Raw genomic sequence first — 17,513 nt, 5'->3', positions numbered from 1 at the left:
CCTCAGGCTGGGCCAGGGGAGGCTCAGGGTGGACAGCAGCAGGAATTTCCCCATGGAAAGGGAGCTCAGGCCTTGGAAATGCCCAGGGAGGTTTGGAGTGCCCAAACCTGGAGGTGTCCATGGAATTCCTGGAGGTGGCACTCAGAGCTCTGGGCTGGGGACAGGGTTGGGATGGGGCTGGATGGGCTGGGAGATCTTTTCCTGTGAGTCTCTTCACCAGACTGAACAGCCCCAAACACCTCCAAGTTCCCTGATTCCCTCCCCAGCACTTCCCAAATCTCCAGATAACCCAACAAGACTCAATTCCACCACGAGCTGTCCCATTCCCACCCAGTTTCACACACGAATAAGGGAGAACATGGAGAGAAAACCTCTCATTTGGAAGCTCTGGAAAATTCCCATTTGTTTTAGCAGAAGGCTGAGGTTATGTGTTGCTCTAGATTGTGGAATATTGGGAATATTTACAATGCTGGAGTGATATTTAATGCAAATCACCCCACACTGCTGCACAAAATGTTTTATAGGTTATTGATTTCTTTCACTGCGGCCTGAGCAACCTTTCCTGCCTCAGGAAGGGGCAAAGCAAACAGCAGCAGCTTTTCTGGGATGATTTTCCTGCCAGGGGCTTTCTTGGAGCCCATCCTCACTGCCAGGTGCTCCCAGCCCCCTGGAGATGGAGGCAGAATTTGTTTTCCTGGCAGAGTTTGGGGTTATCACCAGTCCTGTGTAATTAGGGACAACTGGGAGTTTTGATAACAATTTTGTGCAAATGCACACTCCAGCCATTCCTTATCAAGGGCAAAAGTTATTAGGGAAAATTTATATTCTGGCTTTTTTTTAAGACCACAAATCTTTTAAAACCCCATTTGTTTCCTGCTTGGGTGCCCTGCAGACAGCCTGGTTACCCACTAAGAATTCAGCTGTTTTCTTGTCACAGACTCTTCTGCACAAAGCCATGAATTGTGCTCAGAAAAATGATAAATTTTTCCTCAGTGGAGTCTCTCTCCCCCTTCACTAAAACCACAATATTTGAAATTTCTGGTAGCAAGTCAAATTAAGTGTTTCAAATAAGCATTTAATTTAAATTTAATTAGGCCTTAATTAACATATAAAATCAGCCCTTTTCGAGGTTAAACAAGGATGCAGGAGATTCATCATAGTGAAATGCAATTACTGGGGATGAAGTGACATGTTTGTGGAAGTTGCATTTTAATTCAAAGCCTATCCCACAATAATCCTGAAGGGTCTCTGCTCTGGGCTCCTGACATCCCCATCAGCCCCTCAAACACTCACTGCACACCAGAGCTCCTCTCACCCTGATGGCCAAGGGGGAAACAACACCCAACACAAACAAACCCAACATTTATTGTCATTTTCTGCAGGCAGATGTGGAGTGGGAAGGTGGGGAATGAGGGCAGGGGTCCAGGAGGCCATGGAGCAGCACCCCAGAGATCCAGGCTCCACAGGAGGTGGGATTTGGTCACAATAAACCAAAGAGAATCCCCAAACTGTGCCCAGGCTTGGGCACAGAGACCTTGCCTCCTTTTAACCCCTTTTGCACATGAAAATCTGTAAGCTACAGGTCCACAGAGATTGTTTGAACCACATCCCTGAAAAGTGCAGCTCTGCACCTTAAAAATCTCTGTCCCAACTTGGCTAAGAACTCCTGGCTTTCAGGTTGGCTCTTTCAAAAGTAAATAAAAGCTAAAATCCCAAACTGCTTTGGATTCACATTTTACAAATCTAAAGAGGCACCTGCTGGGGAAGGAAAAACAGCAGCCAGCTGACAAACTCTACAAAAAGGGACAAATTAACTATAAAATGAGCAGTGGGGAAGGATGCCAAGCAGCATAAATCACACTTGCCTGAGATGAAGACGTGCTGGGCTCTGCAGAGGAAGGAAGGGGAGGGCTCAGCCCGGAGCTCAGGGCAACAGGGACAGCCTGTACCTGCCCCACACCTGCACACACTCACCTGGGCAGGTGGGGAGCACCAGGGTCCCCCAGGCAGCTCAGCCCCCTCCCCAAGCCAGGGCACTTCCCACTCCAGGAGCAAAAGGAGAAAGGGAGGTTGCAGCCATCACGCTGCCCTTGGCTGTGAGACTGGCCAGAAGGGGAGGTTTTACCCATTTTCTTCTTGAAGGACAAGTAACCCAAATAATTTGCTGAGTGCAGAGGCACCAGCAAGCCCAGAAACCTTCCAAGCCTGCCCCAGAGAGCAGATGTGGCCCCACAGCACCGCCCCAGAGCATGGGTCCCTTCCAACTCAGAATTTTCTGGGATTTCAGGACATTTAGCTTAAATCCAGCTGCATAAAGGAAGCTGTGTGGTTTACAGTGACTCACAGTTGTAATTCAACTCAAACCAGGTTGCTTTGTTTCTGGTTAATAAATACATGTGAAATGATTTTATCTCTTGTTGGACACCATTCCAAAATGAGATACCTTTCAAGAATTTCCTGCTTTTTCTTCATCTCTGAAGAGACTACACAGCAAAACTGACTCTACCTCAGTCTCAAACTTGATTTTTCACTGATGTTTCAAAATCCTCATGGCAATATTCTTATGGACTTTCCTGGGGCCAGAAATTCCTTTGGGGTCTGAGCCCCCCAGGTCAGCAAGCTGTGTGTCCCTGGGGAGGGGCTGGGACCTGCTCCATGGCCAGGTTGGGCTGTGGCAGGGTAGAACAGCCCCAGGAACCAGCCCTGGCTTCCATATCCATTAGCACCATCCTCACTGCTAATTGGGATGCAATTGCCATCACTGCCCCCTGAGGACAGCTTGGATCCTCTCCAAGAAACCCATCTCATTCTTCCATTGCAGCACGTTAAAGACACCCTTCACATCAGAGATCAGTCACAAAAACCACAGCAGATTGAAGCCTGGCCTTTGGCACAGCCCCGAACCAGGGGGTTAAGAATGCAAATTCTCAGGTTGGAAAACATCTCCACAAAAACCAGGGCTCTGCTGAGCAGAGAGTTTCACTGTGGGATTGTCAGGGTGCCCACAACAACACGAGCAATTCACCCACGAGCCTTCCCTTGAGCTTCCCAGTGCACATCCAAACCCCAATGGATGCCCCAGGAATGGCACAGAATCACAGAATCACACAGAGTCACTAAATCAGTGAATCACAGAGTCACACAGAGTCACAGAATCACAGAATGCCCCAGGAATGTCACAGAATCACAGAGTCACACAGAGTCACAGAATCACAGAATGTCACAGAATCACACAGAGTCACAGAATCACTGAATCACAGAATGTCACAGAATCACTAAATCACAGAATGACAAAATCTCACAGAGTCACACAATCACAAATAATGACAGAATGACACAGAATCACTGAATCACACAGAATCACAAAATCACAGAATCACACAGAATCACAGAAGGACAGAACCACACAGAATGACACAGAATGACATAGGATGGCACAGGATGGCATAGAGTGATACAGGATGACACAGGATGATGAGGAATGACACAGAATGACACAGGATCACACAGAATGACACAGGATCACACAGGATGGCACAGAATGACACAGGATGGCACAGGATGGCACAGGATGGCACAGGATGGCACAGAGTGACACAGAGTGACACAGGATGGCACAGAATGACACAGGATGGCACAGGATGGCACAGAATGACACAGGATGGCACAGAGTGACACAGGATGGCACAGGATCACACAGAATGACACAGGATGACACAGGATGATGAAGAATGACACAGGATCACACAGGATCACACAGAATGACACAGAATGACACAGAATGACACAGGATCACACAGGATCACACAGAATGACACAGGATGACACAGAATGACACAGAATGACACACAGTCACAGAATGGCAGAGTCACACAGAGTCCCAGAATTAACCTGGCTGGAAAAGACCTTTGAGATCACCGTGACCTGTGACCCAACACCTCCTCATCAGCCAAACCTGGCACTCAGTGCCACATCCAGGCTTTCCTTAAACACCTCCAGGGATGGTCACTCCCCCGCCTCCCTGGGCAGCCCATTCCAGTGCCCAAACACCCTTTCTGTGAAGAGATTCCCGATCTCCAGCCTGGAGCTCCCCTGGCACGTTTGAAGAGCTTACCTTGCAGCATGGCAGAGGTGGTGTAGTAGTTGAAGGGGACCTTCTTGACGAGGAAGAGGTCTGTGTCCAGCGAGCAGAGCGTGTCCCCCAGCAGCACGGACTTGCCGGTGCCAGCAGTGCCCACCAGCAGCACGGGGCGCCGGCGCTGCAGCAGCCGGGCCACCAGGAACCGCAGGCGAATCGTCTCTGCCGTGGGCACCAGGCAGGCCTGGGGGGCACAGCAGCCACCTCAGTGCCCCCTCCCTCGATGCTGATGCCTTATGTTTTCTGATTTTAGATTTTTCAGCCTCTGTACTGCGTTAGGGTGTGACTCTGAACTCTATAAAGTGTTGGTAAGCTCTCTTCACATTGTGGTCAGATAAAACAATCCTTCCAGGCCTGAGAGCCAAGGACACCCTCTGCCTCAGGGCCCAAAAACCATAAACAAAAGTGAATTGGGAGAATGTGACTTCATTACCTGAAGCTGGAATTGGAGGATTAAACCCTGATTGCAAATTGACCAAACTTATTTCTGCCTGAAAAACCTCATGACCATTGCCCAGCTTGGGTGCAGCCCCTGGGAGGCTTTGACTGCCCAAGGTGAATTTATTGAAGGTCTTTAATAAATACCCACTTTATTCTCTTAATCTTGTCCAGCCTCTGTTCTAAGTTGCCATTCCAAGGCATCAATGCCATGATGATGTTTTTCCTTTCCTTTTTATGCACCTTTTATGTGTTCTCAGTATTCCTGCAACTCTTTAAGCCTGTCCTTAGCATAGTCCTGGATTCTGCTTGGCAAGAAGACCAGACATCCCAAAAGCCTCACAGGTGGAGTCCAGAAAGCTTTATGCTGTCTTGAGAAGCCAGGGTTATCTCCAGAACCTATCTTACAAACTAGGATTAAACCCATCTGGGTGAATAGTTTAAAATAAAAAGATGTCATGCCATCCACTGGAAATCTTTGTAAGAAATGCTAATTTGCAAGGTCTATAAAATTGTATATGTGGTATACCAAGGGTGTGCATTTCAACATATTCCACCTTGACAAATTGTTGCACCTTAAAGAGCCTTATTAAATACCAAGGTAAAAATCCTTTTATATCCCTTGACTGTGTCTGACAATTGTAGGATGAAGAAAAAGCATCACCACCACCCCACAGCCACCTCCTGTGAGAGCCAGGAGTGAGTCAGGTGAGCTCAGCTTCCAGGCTGCACTGGGGAAGGAATGATCTGCTGCTGCCAGCTATTAAATGAAATTAAATGAAAGACTAAATTCCATCTTTCCAGCTGAACCCCTGGGAGCAGCATCTGGACCCCTCCACAGAATTACACCTTGCTAAAACAGTGATGATTTTTACAAGTCATCTGCTCACTGTGGCACTTCTGAAAAAAAAACAGAGAGGTGCAACTGGCAACCACAATTCACTACCTGAGGAACTCTTTTCTTGGCCCAAACATAAACCCATCTCAATTTGCAGCCATGGAGAATGACAACAATGGTGTCTCTGAGGCTTTGTCCCTGCTCTGTCTCACCACTTCTCCCTGGGCACAGCAGCTCCCTGCCCTGCTGAACATCACTCATGTTTGGAAGATGGATGGAGGTTGTGCTGCTACAGTCAAAGCACAGCAAAAAAGATGGGCAATTGAGCTGTATCCCATAAAGAATTCCATCAGTGCCTGACCTTTCTCCAGACTTCACTGAAACACCCACATTCACTCAGTAGAACACAGGAGCTCCCCCAGCCCAGCAGCCTGCAGGGGTCACCTACCTGCAGTGGCACCTCTGGATCAAATTCAAACTGGGGAAGAAGTTTAGACCAAGGCTCAAACTTCTTTGTTTCTGGGTCAACATAAAAGTCAAAGACTGTGCCCTGAGAGGGAAACTTGATCGTCTTGAATTCTGTCACCCACCACTTGCTGAACTCCACTCTGTAGTCCACGAGCTGCAGGACAAAAGGAGGAAAAAACAGGCAAATCTGGAGAAATTCATTAGAGATGGAGAATGTTATTTATCCCTGTCCACCAGAGTGGGATTAGTCCTTAAAATATATTCCACAGCTTAACAATCTTATCCTTTTTCTTATTATTAAGTCTAATTTTTCACTTTCTTCATTTTTTCTCATCACTCCTATTTATTCCCCTAAATAATTCATCCTCTGTGTTGATCACTCCTAGTATGTCTGAGATTAGACAGATGGATCAATTTGAAAAAGAGAAATACGTGCCTATGACTAAACAGACACTTGATTGATTTTTGGTGCCTACTTCTTCCAACAGACAAGGACACCACATCCATCTCCATCCGTGGCCATGGGTAGTCAGAGCATGCATACCAAATCTCTTCCTCATAAATCACACTGCCCTGCAAACACTTGGCTGTTGGTTTCTGGCCTCTTTTCAAGCAGGAGCAGCAGGACTGCAGACCCCAGTTCAGCAAGGAATGGGAGAGTCACTGATGCCATGGAGCCCAGCTCCTGCTTTCCTGCTTTTCCCTGCTCTGTCTCTCCATGCATGAGGATTTTCAAGCATCTGAAAATTTTTGGGAGCTGGGGTGGCAGTTTTTGCTTTAGACACTGAGTCAGGATTTGCAAAATGTGCTTAGTCCCCTTCCCTGCCTCAGGTTCCCTCTGTGAAACTGGGCCAGGCACTGTCTGAACCCTTCCCACGCAGAGCACAGGGACTGCAGCCCTCACTCAGCCCTGGGCAGAAACAGGGGGGGAAGGAGGGGGAAAGTGCTGCTAAAAAGATGTCTGGGAGAGAGCAGATGCATCACTGAGCCAGTTCTAGCAGCACAGTTTGCTCCTGGGACATCTCTATCAGGTGTCTCCTCCCCACAGCCACCGCCAGGGTTTTGGGGCCAGGTGGGACCATGGACAGCTCGGCCTCCCTCGGGAAACCCAGCTTTGAACTGTGTCCTCTGCCAAGCTCCCCGAGCCACCACACATCAAAAGACCAGAGGATTTGAAAAACACATTATTAGCATCCAAGATTCTGCAGTCTCGTGCTACCCAGAGAGGCAGGATGACTGTAATCTCCTTTCTGCTGCTGTCACGACTCCTCAGCCCGGCAGCAGAAGAGGGATGTGCAGCGCTGCTAAAAGCTTTCTCACAGTGGTGCCTCGCCCTGCTCGCAGTGCTGGGAGGGGCTGAGCCCTCAAGTGGAGCGGTCCCAGCTCCAGATCTATTGCCAGAATGGTGTCGAGCTCAAACTGCTTCCTTAACAAAAACCCCATATGGATTTCTGCTAATTTCAGAGCCTGGAAATGGCAAATCTATCATCTGTTTTTATAGAGGGGCTCTGCTCCCCACCAACAAACACCAAGCAGTGGGAAGCCTTCCAGCCTGTTTCTCCTGACATTTCAACAGCAAAAGGTCACCAGGAAGGGCACCTTCAGCAGGGAGCAATAAACAGCTTTTATATTGGATCATTTTTCATCAGGCTCCCCCTCGCTCGGACGCCGTGTGCTCACACTCTCCTCCCTGACATTTACAGAGCAGCACAGGCAGCAACGCCCAGAGCCCTCCCAGCAGGATGCTGAGCCTGCTCCCAGCTCCTCCTGCCACACACCCAGCTGTGCCAAGGCCCTGCCACGCCAGGACTGACAGCCATGGCACGGGAATGCCACATCCAAGTGCCACCAGCTGCACCCCAGCCAGACCAAGGGGCTGAAGTTCCTGCCCAGCTTGTGCTGCTGGGTGAGGGCCAGCCCGGCTCCCTGGCCTTGAAAGTCACCCTGACACAAGCAGGCTGTGGTTTTCCCAGCTGGCACACAGGGAATGGAGGGTTAAGTTCTCCACAAGGACCACAAAAGCTGGTCTCGCTCTCCACAGCCTCGAGGTGGTGGCACCAAGGGAGCACCAGGCTGAGCTTGGCTGCTCTCCAGTGTTGCCCCCTGGATAATGAGGCCTTTCACAAAAGGGATCGTTTAGTTCAGGTTTCCAGGTCAAACAGCATCACTGGCACAGCTTTAGGGAAAGCAGAAGAAAGCAGGAGGAAAAACAAAAGGCAATAAAAGCTCTCCTAAAAGATGCTGATGTGGCACCTCCCTTCTTACCTGGTCCTGGAACATGGACCCACCGAAGGCCCAGACAGCAGCAAAGACAAAGTAAAGTTCATAAAGCTCCTTGGGACAGTCAGGAGGTGTGTTGTCCTCTGTCAGGAGGCATTCCAGGAGGTAACACAGCATCTGAACCATGCTCTGCTCAGGAATGGGAATAATCTTCTTAAATCTGAGGGATAGAAATGGAAAACATAATTGGGAAATATAACTGGGTGAAGCAGCAGGGTTGCTCCCAGCCCAGGAAAGCAAGGCAGGAATGCTTTGCCAGAATATCAGCATTTTCCTTGGCAGCAGTGGGTGTCTCATTCCCTGGAAAAGCACTGGGAACAGCCATCCTCTGCCTGGCCCCGCTGGCACTGGCACACACACACGTAATAACAGCAATCAGAAGTTTCAGGCATTTAAAAACTTTGATCCTCCTGAAAGAAATAAAATGGAGGAGTTGCTAAAGGCAATGATTTCCTGGGAACACGAGGAGTTCAAAAGCGGTCAAATAGAGGAGTAATAAAATAAAACCTTTCATCTTGCCATTTTACATTCGTTTAAGCTACACTTACAGAATTCCAAACTAATATTGTAGCAGCACTGAAGTCCTCCATAAAGTAATTAGAGCTATTTGAAAGGTTGGTTCTACAATTTCTGAATTAAGCAAGCTACCAAAGTACTCAGCTCGGGGATGGTGCAGCTAATCCTGGGGATTTCATGGTCTGACAATTGTTCAGCAGAGAGAGCTGGAGATGCTCAATGGGCTTTGCTGCCAACAGCTTTAAAGTTTGGGCACCCAGAGAGCAGCTCCCCAGCAAGATTCCCAACTCCCAGTCCTAAGGAGCAAGGCTTGCACTCAGGCAGCTCCTCCTGACACCTCCTCCTTGGGGCTGATGGTGCCCACGTTCAGTTCACTGAATTTTCTTTATTTTTACTATTTTATTTTTTTTTAAATGAAATTGCAGGTATGGGGAGCAAGCAGAGGATGGAGAATCACACAATCATAAACTAGTTTGGTTTGGAAAGGAACTTTTAAAAATCATCTATTCCCACCTCTGCCATGGCAGGGACACCTCCCACTGTCCCCAGATGCTCCAAGCCTGGGATGCACTGCCAGGGATCCAGGGGCAGCCCCAGCTGCTCTGGGCACCCTGTGCCAGGGCCTGCCCACCCTCACAGCCAAGAATTCTTCCTAATACCTCATCTAAATTTCCCCTGGTTCAGTTTAAGAGCATCACTCCTTGCCTTGTTTTTCACACTCAGTGGTCAGAGTCCAGCCATGGGACACCCCCAGGCTGGATGCTCACACAGAGGGACTCAGCTGTGCTCAAATGCTTCAGGAAAGAAATCCAAGAGAGAACTTCCCATGGAGCAATCCCACCCTCAAACACCAGCTTCCCCCTCATCCCCAAGGGGCAGGAAAAGATGTGGGGAGAGGATAGAAGATGATCTGCTCTGTATCTTCCACACTTTCTTTCAGCAGTGGTCTGAAATCTTCTCTACTCACCCAAAACTTGTGTACTGAATTTGGGTCTGACCTAACACACCAGGAGAGGCTTTCCCTTTAGGATCTCCTGGATTTATTCTCCAGGAGATACAGAACTGACACAAGCACAGGAACCGTCAAATCAATATCCAAAGAGAGCCAGATCAGACCAGCCAAGGATGGGCAGGAGCATCAGCTGCCTGCTCACCCCAATTTCCTGGAGCTGAAGCCAATGGCACTCGGGGCTCCTGGGGACAAGGAGGCCACTGGAGCAGAGCTGGTGTGGAATGTGGGGAGTGACTGCCTGTCCTCACCAGGGGACACAGCCTGCAGTGGTACCTGGCTCTCAGGGTGTCCAGGCACACGGGCAGGTACTTGTCAAACAGAATGGTCAGGTTGGCTCTCTCAGACTGCACCTCCCGCCCGTCAATCCAGCTGCTCACGGGGGGATTCCAGCCCAGATCCGAGGGGTTGAGGTACAGGATCCCTTGAGGCACAGGAGAAGAGAGAAGAGTAAGGACACAGCACAGGCTCTCCCTTTTTCCACCAGAAACCTCCAGCTGAAACTGAAACACAGTCAAGCACACCTGGTCCCTCCTCTTGCCCCCTGCAAGGAGATGTAAGTCAGGACACCAGCACACCTCTCATGACCTGCCCCAAATTTACAACATGGTGTTCCCTGAGCCCTGTTATTGCTCTGGGCCCCAGACACCAGGGGACACCTCCATTCCTTGTTCCCATGCACTGCTGCAAAAGATCAGGAGTTCTTTGGGGTAGAGGCTGCTCTCTCCTGACCAGCCCCACACAGAGCTGTGCAGGGGTGTTCTCTCAGCAGAGCTGCAGCCAGGACCCCACAGCAGCAGTAGGAACACTCCAAGTACACCCCCAAGGGGATGACAGACCCCACGTGGACTCAGGATGCTCAGTGAGCCTCAGGAACACACCCTGCACGCCACAGGCAGCTGTGCTCCCAGCCTGGGAGCCTTCAAAGGGAACAAGAGCAGACAGGGAACAGCCCAGTGGCCGCTGCTGCCAGGGGCAGGACTCACCTGCCCGGGACACGGTGGCCGGGGTGGCCGTGCGCAGGTGGCTGATCTCAAACAGCAGCCTCATGGTGGGGTTCAGAGGGATCCTCTCGTTGCTGGCCAGGGTCAGCACCTGCATGTGCAGACAGACAGACAGACAGACAGCCTAGAGCCCTGCCAGGGGCAGGAATGAAGAGCACTGCTGAGCTCAGCTGCCCAGCCCAGCAGCAAAGGGCTGCAGCCCCAGCAGGACATGGGGGGGTTCTGCCCCTCTGCCCCATTCAGACCCCACCTGCAGAGCTGCCCCAGCCTGGCCCAGCACAGGCAGGAGCTGCAGCAGCTCTGTTAGTTCAGAGAAAACTGGGGTTGCTCAGCCTGAAGAAGGGTTTGGGGTGATCCTACTGTGGCCTTTTGGTACCTGAAGGGGCTTCAGGAGAGCAACTTTGGACAAGGGCCTGGAGTGACAGGACACAAGGAATGGCAAACCCAGTGCCAGAGGGCAGGGATAGTTGGGATATTGGGCAGGAATTGTTCCCTGGCAGGGTGGGAAGGGCTGGCTCAGGGTGCCCAGAGCAGCTGTGGCTGCCCCTGCATCCCTGGCAGTGCCCAAGAGACAGGTCTTAGAGCAGCCTGGGATGGTGGAAGGTGTCCCTGCCCATGGCAGGGGGTGGGATGGGATGAGCTTTAAGATCACTTCCATCCCAAACCACTCTGTGATGCCATGACATGATTTCTGAGAGTCATGGAATGGTCCTTCTCTCTCCCACAACCCAGAATCCAAAGAATCCTCAGGGTGGGGAAAAGGCACAGAATTCTGTCCCTACCCTACTTCTAAAGGGCCTAAAGTTATGATCAGGACATTTGTGATTACTCATGAGCACAACTCTCCAGAAAAGGGAAATTCCAATGAAAACAAGCTCCAAGTTATTTCCCTCATGCACCATTGCCTTTATGCAATATTGTTTGCTGTGTCTGAAGAAACACAGTTGCATTATTCCAGGAGATGTTATTACAATCTGCATTTCTCGCAGGCTGAATCACACCTGACAAGGAATACCTGTTTCTTTACCTTACATCCATTACCTTATTATCATCCATCACAGTGTTAAGAGATTCAATCCACATTGGATCAATATCTCCATCTAGTACCATCCACTTGGGACCATCATGTGAGATGTTGGCCAGCTCTCTCATGATTGATGAAAACAGTCCTGGGAGGGTGACATGAATATGTTGATGAACAATGAAGTTGTTACCTTCTCTACCAGATTTTTCCAGCAATTTCCTAAAAATAATGCTTTCCCCTTAAACATTCATAGTTCTTTGCATCTGGACATAAATAATACTATATAATGATATCTGCTTTGAAGGAAAATAAAACCATATTATCAGAGTTACTGTCACGGTGAATGACTGTGGGCCTATATGAGTTATATTCCCACTGAAAACCATAAGACACAGGAAAAATGAAGGGCAGACACTCAGAGAAAAACCCCACAAACTACACAGTGAAAACCATCTGAATACGCCTTGGAAATTCTTAAATTTGTTTTTTTTCCTGTGGCTTGAAGTATATCAGGAAAATCAAGATGCTTTAAACACTGGGTCATGGCTTTAGTGAGACTGAGGGGAGAACAAGCCCAGACTGACATTGAGTGACAGAAGGAAATGTCAGTAAAATCAAGGAGACAGAGAATATACAGAGTCTCAGGGGGAGTAAATAATGAATGCTAAGAAGAGCAAGAAGCTGGGAACAGAGCAGAAGAACTGCAGGGCAAACAAGAGCTCCACAAAACCATCACTCTCCTCCACACGAGGAAATACCTAGGGAAAGGCTGGTCTGCATGAAGGAACACCAGGCAGACATTAAAAACAGCCTCTCTTCTGGTGAATTGTGCCAGGCACGCTCTCTGTTTCTCCAGGACCAGTTATTCCCTCGGGATCCGGGTCAGGAACCGCCCGTGGCATTGCATGACCGAAACAAAACTTGTGCACAGCAAATTCAGAACAGCTCAGCCCCACAAAGCTGGGGTCACAGAACACCTCCCTGGCCCTGCCTGGGCTCCATTCCTCAGCTGGGCACAGCCTGGCAGCCTCTCCAGCACTGCCAGCACAGCAGCAGCTCCTGCCTGAGAGCATCACACCCCTCTCGGGAAATGCCCCTCTCCAACCTCAGCCATCCACACCACACTCGGGTCTTGGGACTTGAAATAAGGGTTTGGTTCTACAAACAGCACTTTTGGGATGTCCTTGTGGGACCTTTTTCCACCTAACATGTACAAACTTTCCAGCTGCTGGCAGTGAAATGAGTGACAGGATGAACTTGGGAAGAGGAAAAGGAGGAGCTGATCCATTAAGGGGACACATCCTCTCTTGTCAGACTGTGCTGAAAATGGCCTGGCTGCTCTGTGTCATCAAGAAATAACATTTTCAGGAATGGTTAATGCAGAAAATATCTGCCTTGAGCCATGAGAGAGGAGTTTTCTCTTGAAACATTAGAGGATTGAGAAGCCTGGACAGCCACCTGCCAATGTCCCTCCTGCTGTCCAGTGCCACCCACAGTCCCTGCTCCACAATCCCCACTGTGCAGCTCTCTCTGCAGGGCGCTGCCTACATCCCACACTTCCCTCTGTCACTTTGATTTAGGGTGCCCAATCACAATTAAAAAGGAATTAAGCCTGGCACTGGAGCGGAGCAGGGGGCAGGAGGGGTGGTGGCAGAGCAGGAGAGGTGGTGGCAGCTCCTCTCCTGGAGACCTCTGGCCGAGGATGATTTATGGAGCTGTCCTCCCTCACCTCCCCCTCAGCTCCCAGAACACAGGGAATCAAAGCTGCCTTTCTGGATTAGTCACAACCCAACGTTTTCACTCCACATCTCTGTAATCTTTCAGCAGGTTTTAAATGCTCATTTCATCCTCCTCAGGAGCAATCAGGATCAACAGCCTGGCAAACACGGTGTGCTGGAGATCAGGCAGGGATATTTAGTGGAAAAACACCTCTCAAAGGCTGCTGGGGGTGTCCAGCCACAGAAACCTGGCCATGGCACTTTTTGGGAGGCCCCAGTGCAGAGCACAAGGCAGGAGGGAATTCTCTTCCATCAGCAGCCCAGCCCCAAAAAACAACCTGCCCCAGTTAGGAATTGGGAAGCACTGGTGTTAATGGACATGATAATTATCCTTATGGCAAAAGGATAAATTCCCAAAAAGCTGTGACACCCTGCATGTCCTTCCAACAGCAAACCCTCCCACAGCTGGGAGCAGCACCTGGGCTGTGAGACCTGCACACAGAGACCCAGCATCCTGCTGCCACTCAGCAGCTTCATTCAAAATACCCTTTTTATCTCCAAATTCAGCCACAAAAAGACATTTACCATCCTTCCACTCTCGTGTTGCTGGGTTGATGATGCCGAATAGCTCATCGTTGGTGACCGCTTTGGGGTTGAGGTCTGTCCAGACAGGACGGCGCTTCAGCCTCTGGTAGGTTCTGTGCAGGGACCTCAGCACCTGAGACTTGCCTGTGCCTGCAGCACCCACCAGGAACACAGAGTGCCTCACACTCAGCAGCTCCTCCAGCTGCACCACCTGGGGAAACACCCCCAGGGCTCAGACACAAAATCTGGTCTAGGGGAAGGAGTCCCTGCCTGTGGAATGAGGTGTCTTTTAAGGTTCCTTCCAACCCAAACCATTCTGTGGAGTTAGCTCTCTTTGGGCCTCCTGTACAGTGATTTGTGACCCAGACACACAAAGGGAGTTGACCCCAAGTTTGGTGTGGCCACTCCAACCGTGATGGGTGAAATCCTGAGCAGGAAAACCTCCAGCACTGCTCACATGTGACAGCCACCAGCCAAGGAGGCTCTGCACGCCAGGGGCTGCATGTGCACGAGCCTCCAGGACTCAGTCTCTGTCAATCCAGGGAAGAGGATTTAGGAGCAGTCAGAGCCAGCATAGCTGTCCTCCATCAAGATCTATCTGCAAGGGGAATACTGTGGCTGTCCCATCCCTGGAAGTGTCCAAGACAAGGTGGACAGAGCTTGGGAGCACCCTGGGATAGTGGGAGGTGTCCCTACCCATGGCAGAGGGTGGAATGAGTGGAGCTTTAAGGTCCCTTCCAACCCAAATCATTCTATGATTCTGTGACAGTGCAGAGCCCTCTTTGAAGATGGCTGAGAAAAGCCAGCTGAGCTGCTGATGGTGCAGGTAGAGCAGAAAATCCCTTGGCCTTACTTTGAGCACAAAGTTTTCCTCAGGCTGCAGCCGCAGCTCCAGCACAGCCTCCTTCACCACGGCCTCGAAATCCAGGTCGTGCTTCCGAGGCACATCCAGCGCAGGGAACAGGTCCCCAATCAGCCCCATGAACACTGGCACATCGTCTGCCACGATCTTGGGGATGTTAAAGTCCCGGAGGGAGCGCATCAGGACCTGCTCCTCGGGCCGCTCGGGGTCTGCGCGCTTCAGCGAGCCGGCCACCACCAGCACTGACTTGATGGCCCGCAGACCCCAGTCATAGTGGTCCTACAGGAGGGGGAGAAGGAAATAAAAACAGGGGTGAGTTAATGCCTAGACAGTTCCAGGTGGGGGTAAGAACCAGCAGTCCCAGCTGCCAGACCAGTCAGCAATGGAAATGAAGCCAAATTCTTTATTTGTTTCGTGGCCAGAGACCTCCACCAGCCTGAGTCACCTGGTGTCCCTTTCAGAAGGTGACTTCCCACCAGGGAGAGCAGTGAGTCACATAATTCAGCTGTCCATGCCACCACAGGGGCTCAGAGCTGGCCCTAAGGCAGCAGTAGCTCCACCACTCTGGAGACCTAAGCAACCTTTTCCCTTAAACCACACAGCACTTCGCTTGGCCTTTGTGCAGGTTAAGCAAGGCCTGCCAGAGCCCTGGATCTGCAGGAGCTACTGAGGTAGAAGGCTTGTTAGTCCGTTCTGAGGCCTCAGACACCCAAATTTCTCCATCCTGCCCATCACCAGGCTACCAGGGACGTTTGCTCCTGAGGACAGTTCTCCAATCAGGGTCAGGGAGGGCATGATGGAAAGGAATCCTGAAGAGCCGTCAGAGGAACCCTCAAGCCAGCAAACAAGTCCATCTATTTCTGCTCCATTAAATCCCTGCAGAGCACAGCCCAACAGCTTGACTGCTTCATGTGGGAGGCCACAGGGCCTCCAGCTGCACAGCACAAAGCTTCTGTGAAAGGCAGAAACCCATCCAAGCTCATGCTGGCACAGCCAAGATCAGGTTTTCCATTTGGAATCCTGATTCAACTCATCCCAGAGCTCTGACCTATGCAGACAAGTTAAAATCTGATTAACCAGAGTTTTGCACTGCAGGTGACCTTGCATGGTCAACACCTGACATGAAAGAGAAGTTCTTAGTTGGACTAAGAGAGGAACAGTCATCATGAACCCCTTGCAGGCAGGAGAATCAACAAGGAGCTAAGAGACTGGAAAGCAAAGGGTGACTGAATACTGCCTCAATCATGGTGGCATTTGAGGCTTTTCAAAAATCTCCCTCACTAATGCAGTTGGTCAAGCAGATCCTCCAGGAGAGCAGTCTGAAAATCTCATTATTCTGGTGATCACAAACCCTCCCTTCTCCCAGCAGCTGCCACAAAGGCACTCAGTAACTAAAAGCTGTGAAGCTTCAGCTGTGGAGCTGCATGGGAGAGCATCACATCCCTGATTTTGGGATCCAGAGCAGTGTCACATCCCTGATTTTGGGATCCAGAGCAGTGTCACAGCCCTGATTTTGGGATCCAGAGCAGTGTCACAGCCCTGATTTGGGGATCCAGAGCAGTGTCACAGCCCTGATTTGGGGGATGCAGAGCACAGCTCACCTGCTTGGACAGGAGCTCCTTGCAGAGTTGGTAGAGTGTGATGAACTTCCTGGCCAAGGCCCGGGCCTCGAGGAAGCCCTCGGCCACCAGCATAATCTCACAGATGAGCTCAAAGTCTGGCACCACCATGGCACAGGGCCTAGGGAGACAGGCAGGAAGGGATTGACTGCAGAGCTCGAGGCCAGTGGATTTGTAGGTTTATCTTGCAGGTGCTCTCCAGTGAGCCTCTGGAGACTCTCCCCAGCTGCCTGCAGTGCCTTTCCCATGGCATGGGACAGAGCTCCCTTGTCCTCCCTGTGCATTTCCTCATCCAGACTTGGTGCACAAAGCTGAAACCATCTGTGAATGCCCAATGTGAGGGAATTTCTCAAAAGACAATTTCTGCCACTTTTCTTACACAGGTCACAAACTCTGACCTCAACTCACCTGAAGAGAGCTTTCAAATTCTCAGGTAGCTCGGTTCGTCCTGCATAACCAGGGTTCATGGTGATGAAAATCCCCACTGAGGGGACTAAGTTAATGTCTTCTCCAAGAAAATTGAAGGATTTCTTCTTCTCCCGGATTGCATCCTGCACACTCTTCACCTAGGACCCAAGGGCATGGTGAGTGCTGGTGTTCAGGTGTGAAAAACCCCAGACAGCGCTGCTGCCCTCCCTACACCTGGCCCATAATGAAGCTTATCACTGCTCTGGTTTGGGTTTTTAGTGACCATATAAAGCTTTTACACTGTTTGGGGTAAATCTGTGGGTCTCCCATCATAATCCAACTCTGACAAAGCAGCAAAGGGCAGAAAAGACTGGGCAGCCAAACTGGAAGGAGTTGCAAGAGCTTGCTTCATAAGACACTTGGCTGGTCTTTTCTACCTGCCTGATTGCAGCTTTGTTCTGCTCATCCCTCGCTTTCCAAAGGGAGTGAGTCCATGAGAGCCAGACCACCTTATTCCATTGGATGGAGAGTCACAGAGTCACCAGGTTGGAAGAGACCCTCAAGATCATTGAATCCATCCAGTCCTGACACCTCAACTAAACCACA

At 50.3% G+C, this 17,513-nt stretch overlaps 1 protein-coding gene across 1 annotated transcript in view; it reads right to left on the bottom strand.

Moving 5' to 3' along the window:
- DNAH9 (dynein axonemal heavy chain 9) overlaps window positions 1-17,513 on the bottom strand; it is a 147,403-nt gene that overhangs the window by 99,112 nt on the left and 30,778 nt on the right. Inside the window, exons 27-36 of the mRNA XM_033518809.1 lie at window positions 16,908-17,065; window positions 16,482-16,620; window positions 14,872-15,159; window positions 14,019-14,229; window positions 11,733-11,860; window positions 10,674-10,782; window positions 9,964-10,111; window positions 8,148-8,322; window positions 5,863-6,036; window positions 4,115-4,322 (exon numbers count right to left, since the gene is read on the bottom strand). Of these exons, the coding sequence (XP_033374700.1) occupies window positions 4,115-4,322; window positions 5,863-6,036; window positions 8,148-8,322; window positions 9,964-10,111; window positions 10,674-10,782; window positions 11,733-11,860; window positions 14,019-14,229; window positions 14,872-15,159; window positions 16,482-16,620; window positions 16,908-17,065 (1,738 nt within the window). The remainder of the gene's footprint in view (window positions 1-4,114; window positions 4,323-5,862; window positions 6,037-8,147; window positions 8,323-9,963; window positions 10,112-10,673; window positions 10,783-11,732; window positions 11,861-14,018; window positions 14,230-14,871; window positions 15,160-16,481; window positions 16,621-16,907; window positions 17,066-17,513) is intronic.

The sequence above is a fragment of the Parus major genome, chromosome 18 (assembly GCF_001522545.3).
Source record: "Parus major isolate Abel chromosome 18, Parus_major1.1, whole genome shotgun sequence".
Taxonomy (NCBI): domain Eukaryota; kingdom Metazoa; phylum Chordata; class Aves; order Passeriformes; family Paridae; genus Parus; species Parus major.
This window is presented reverse-complemented; position numbering and strand designations above follow the sequence as displayed.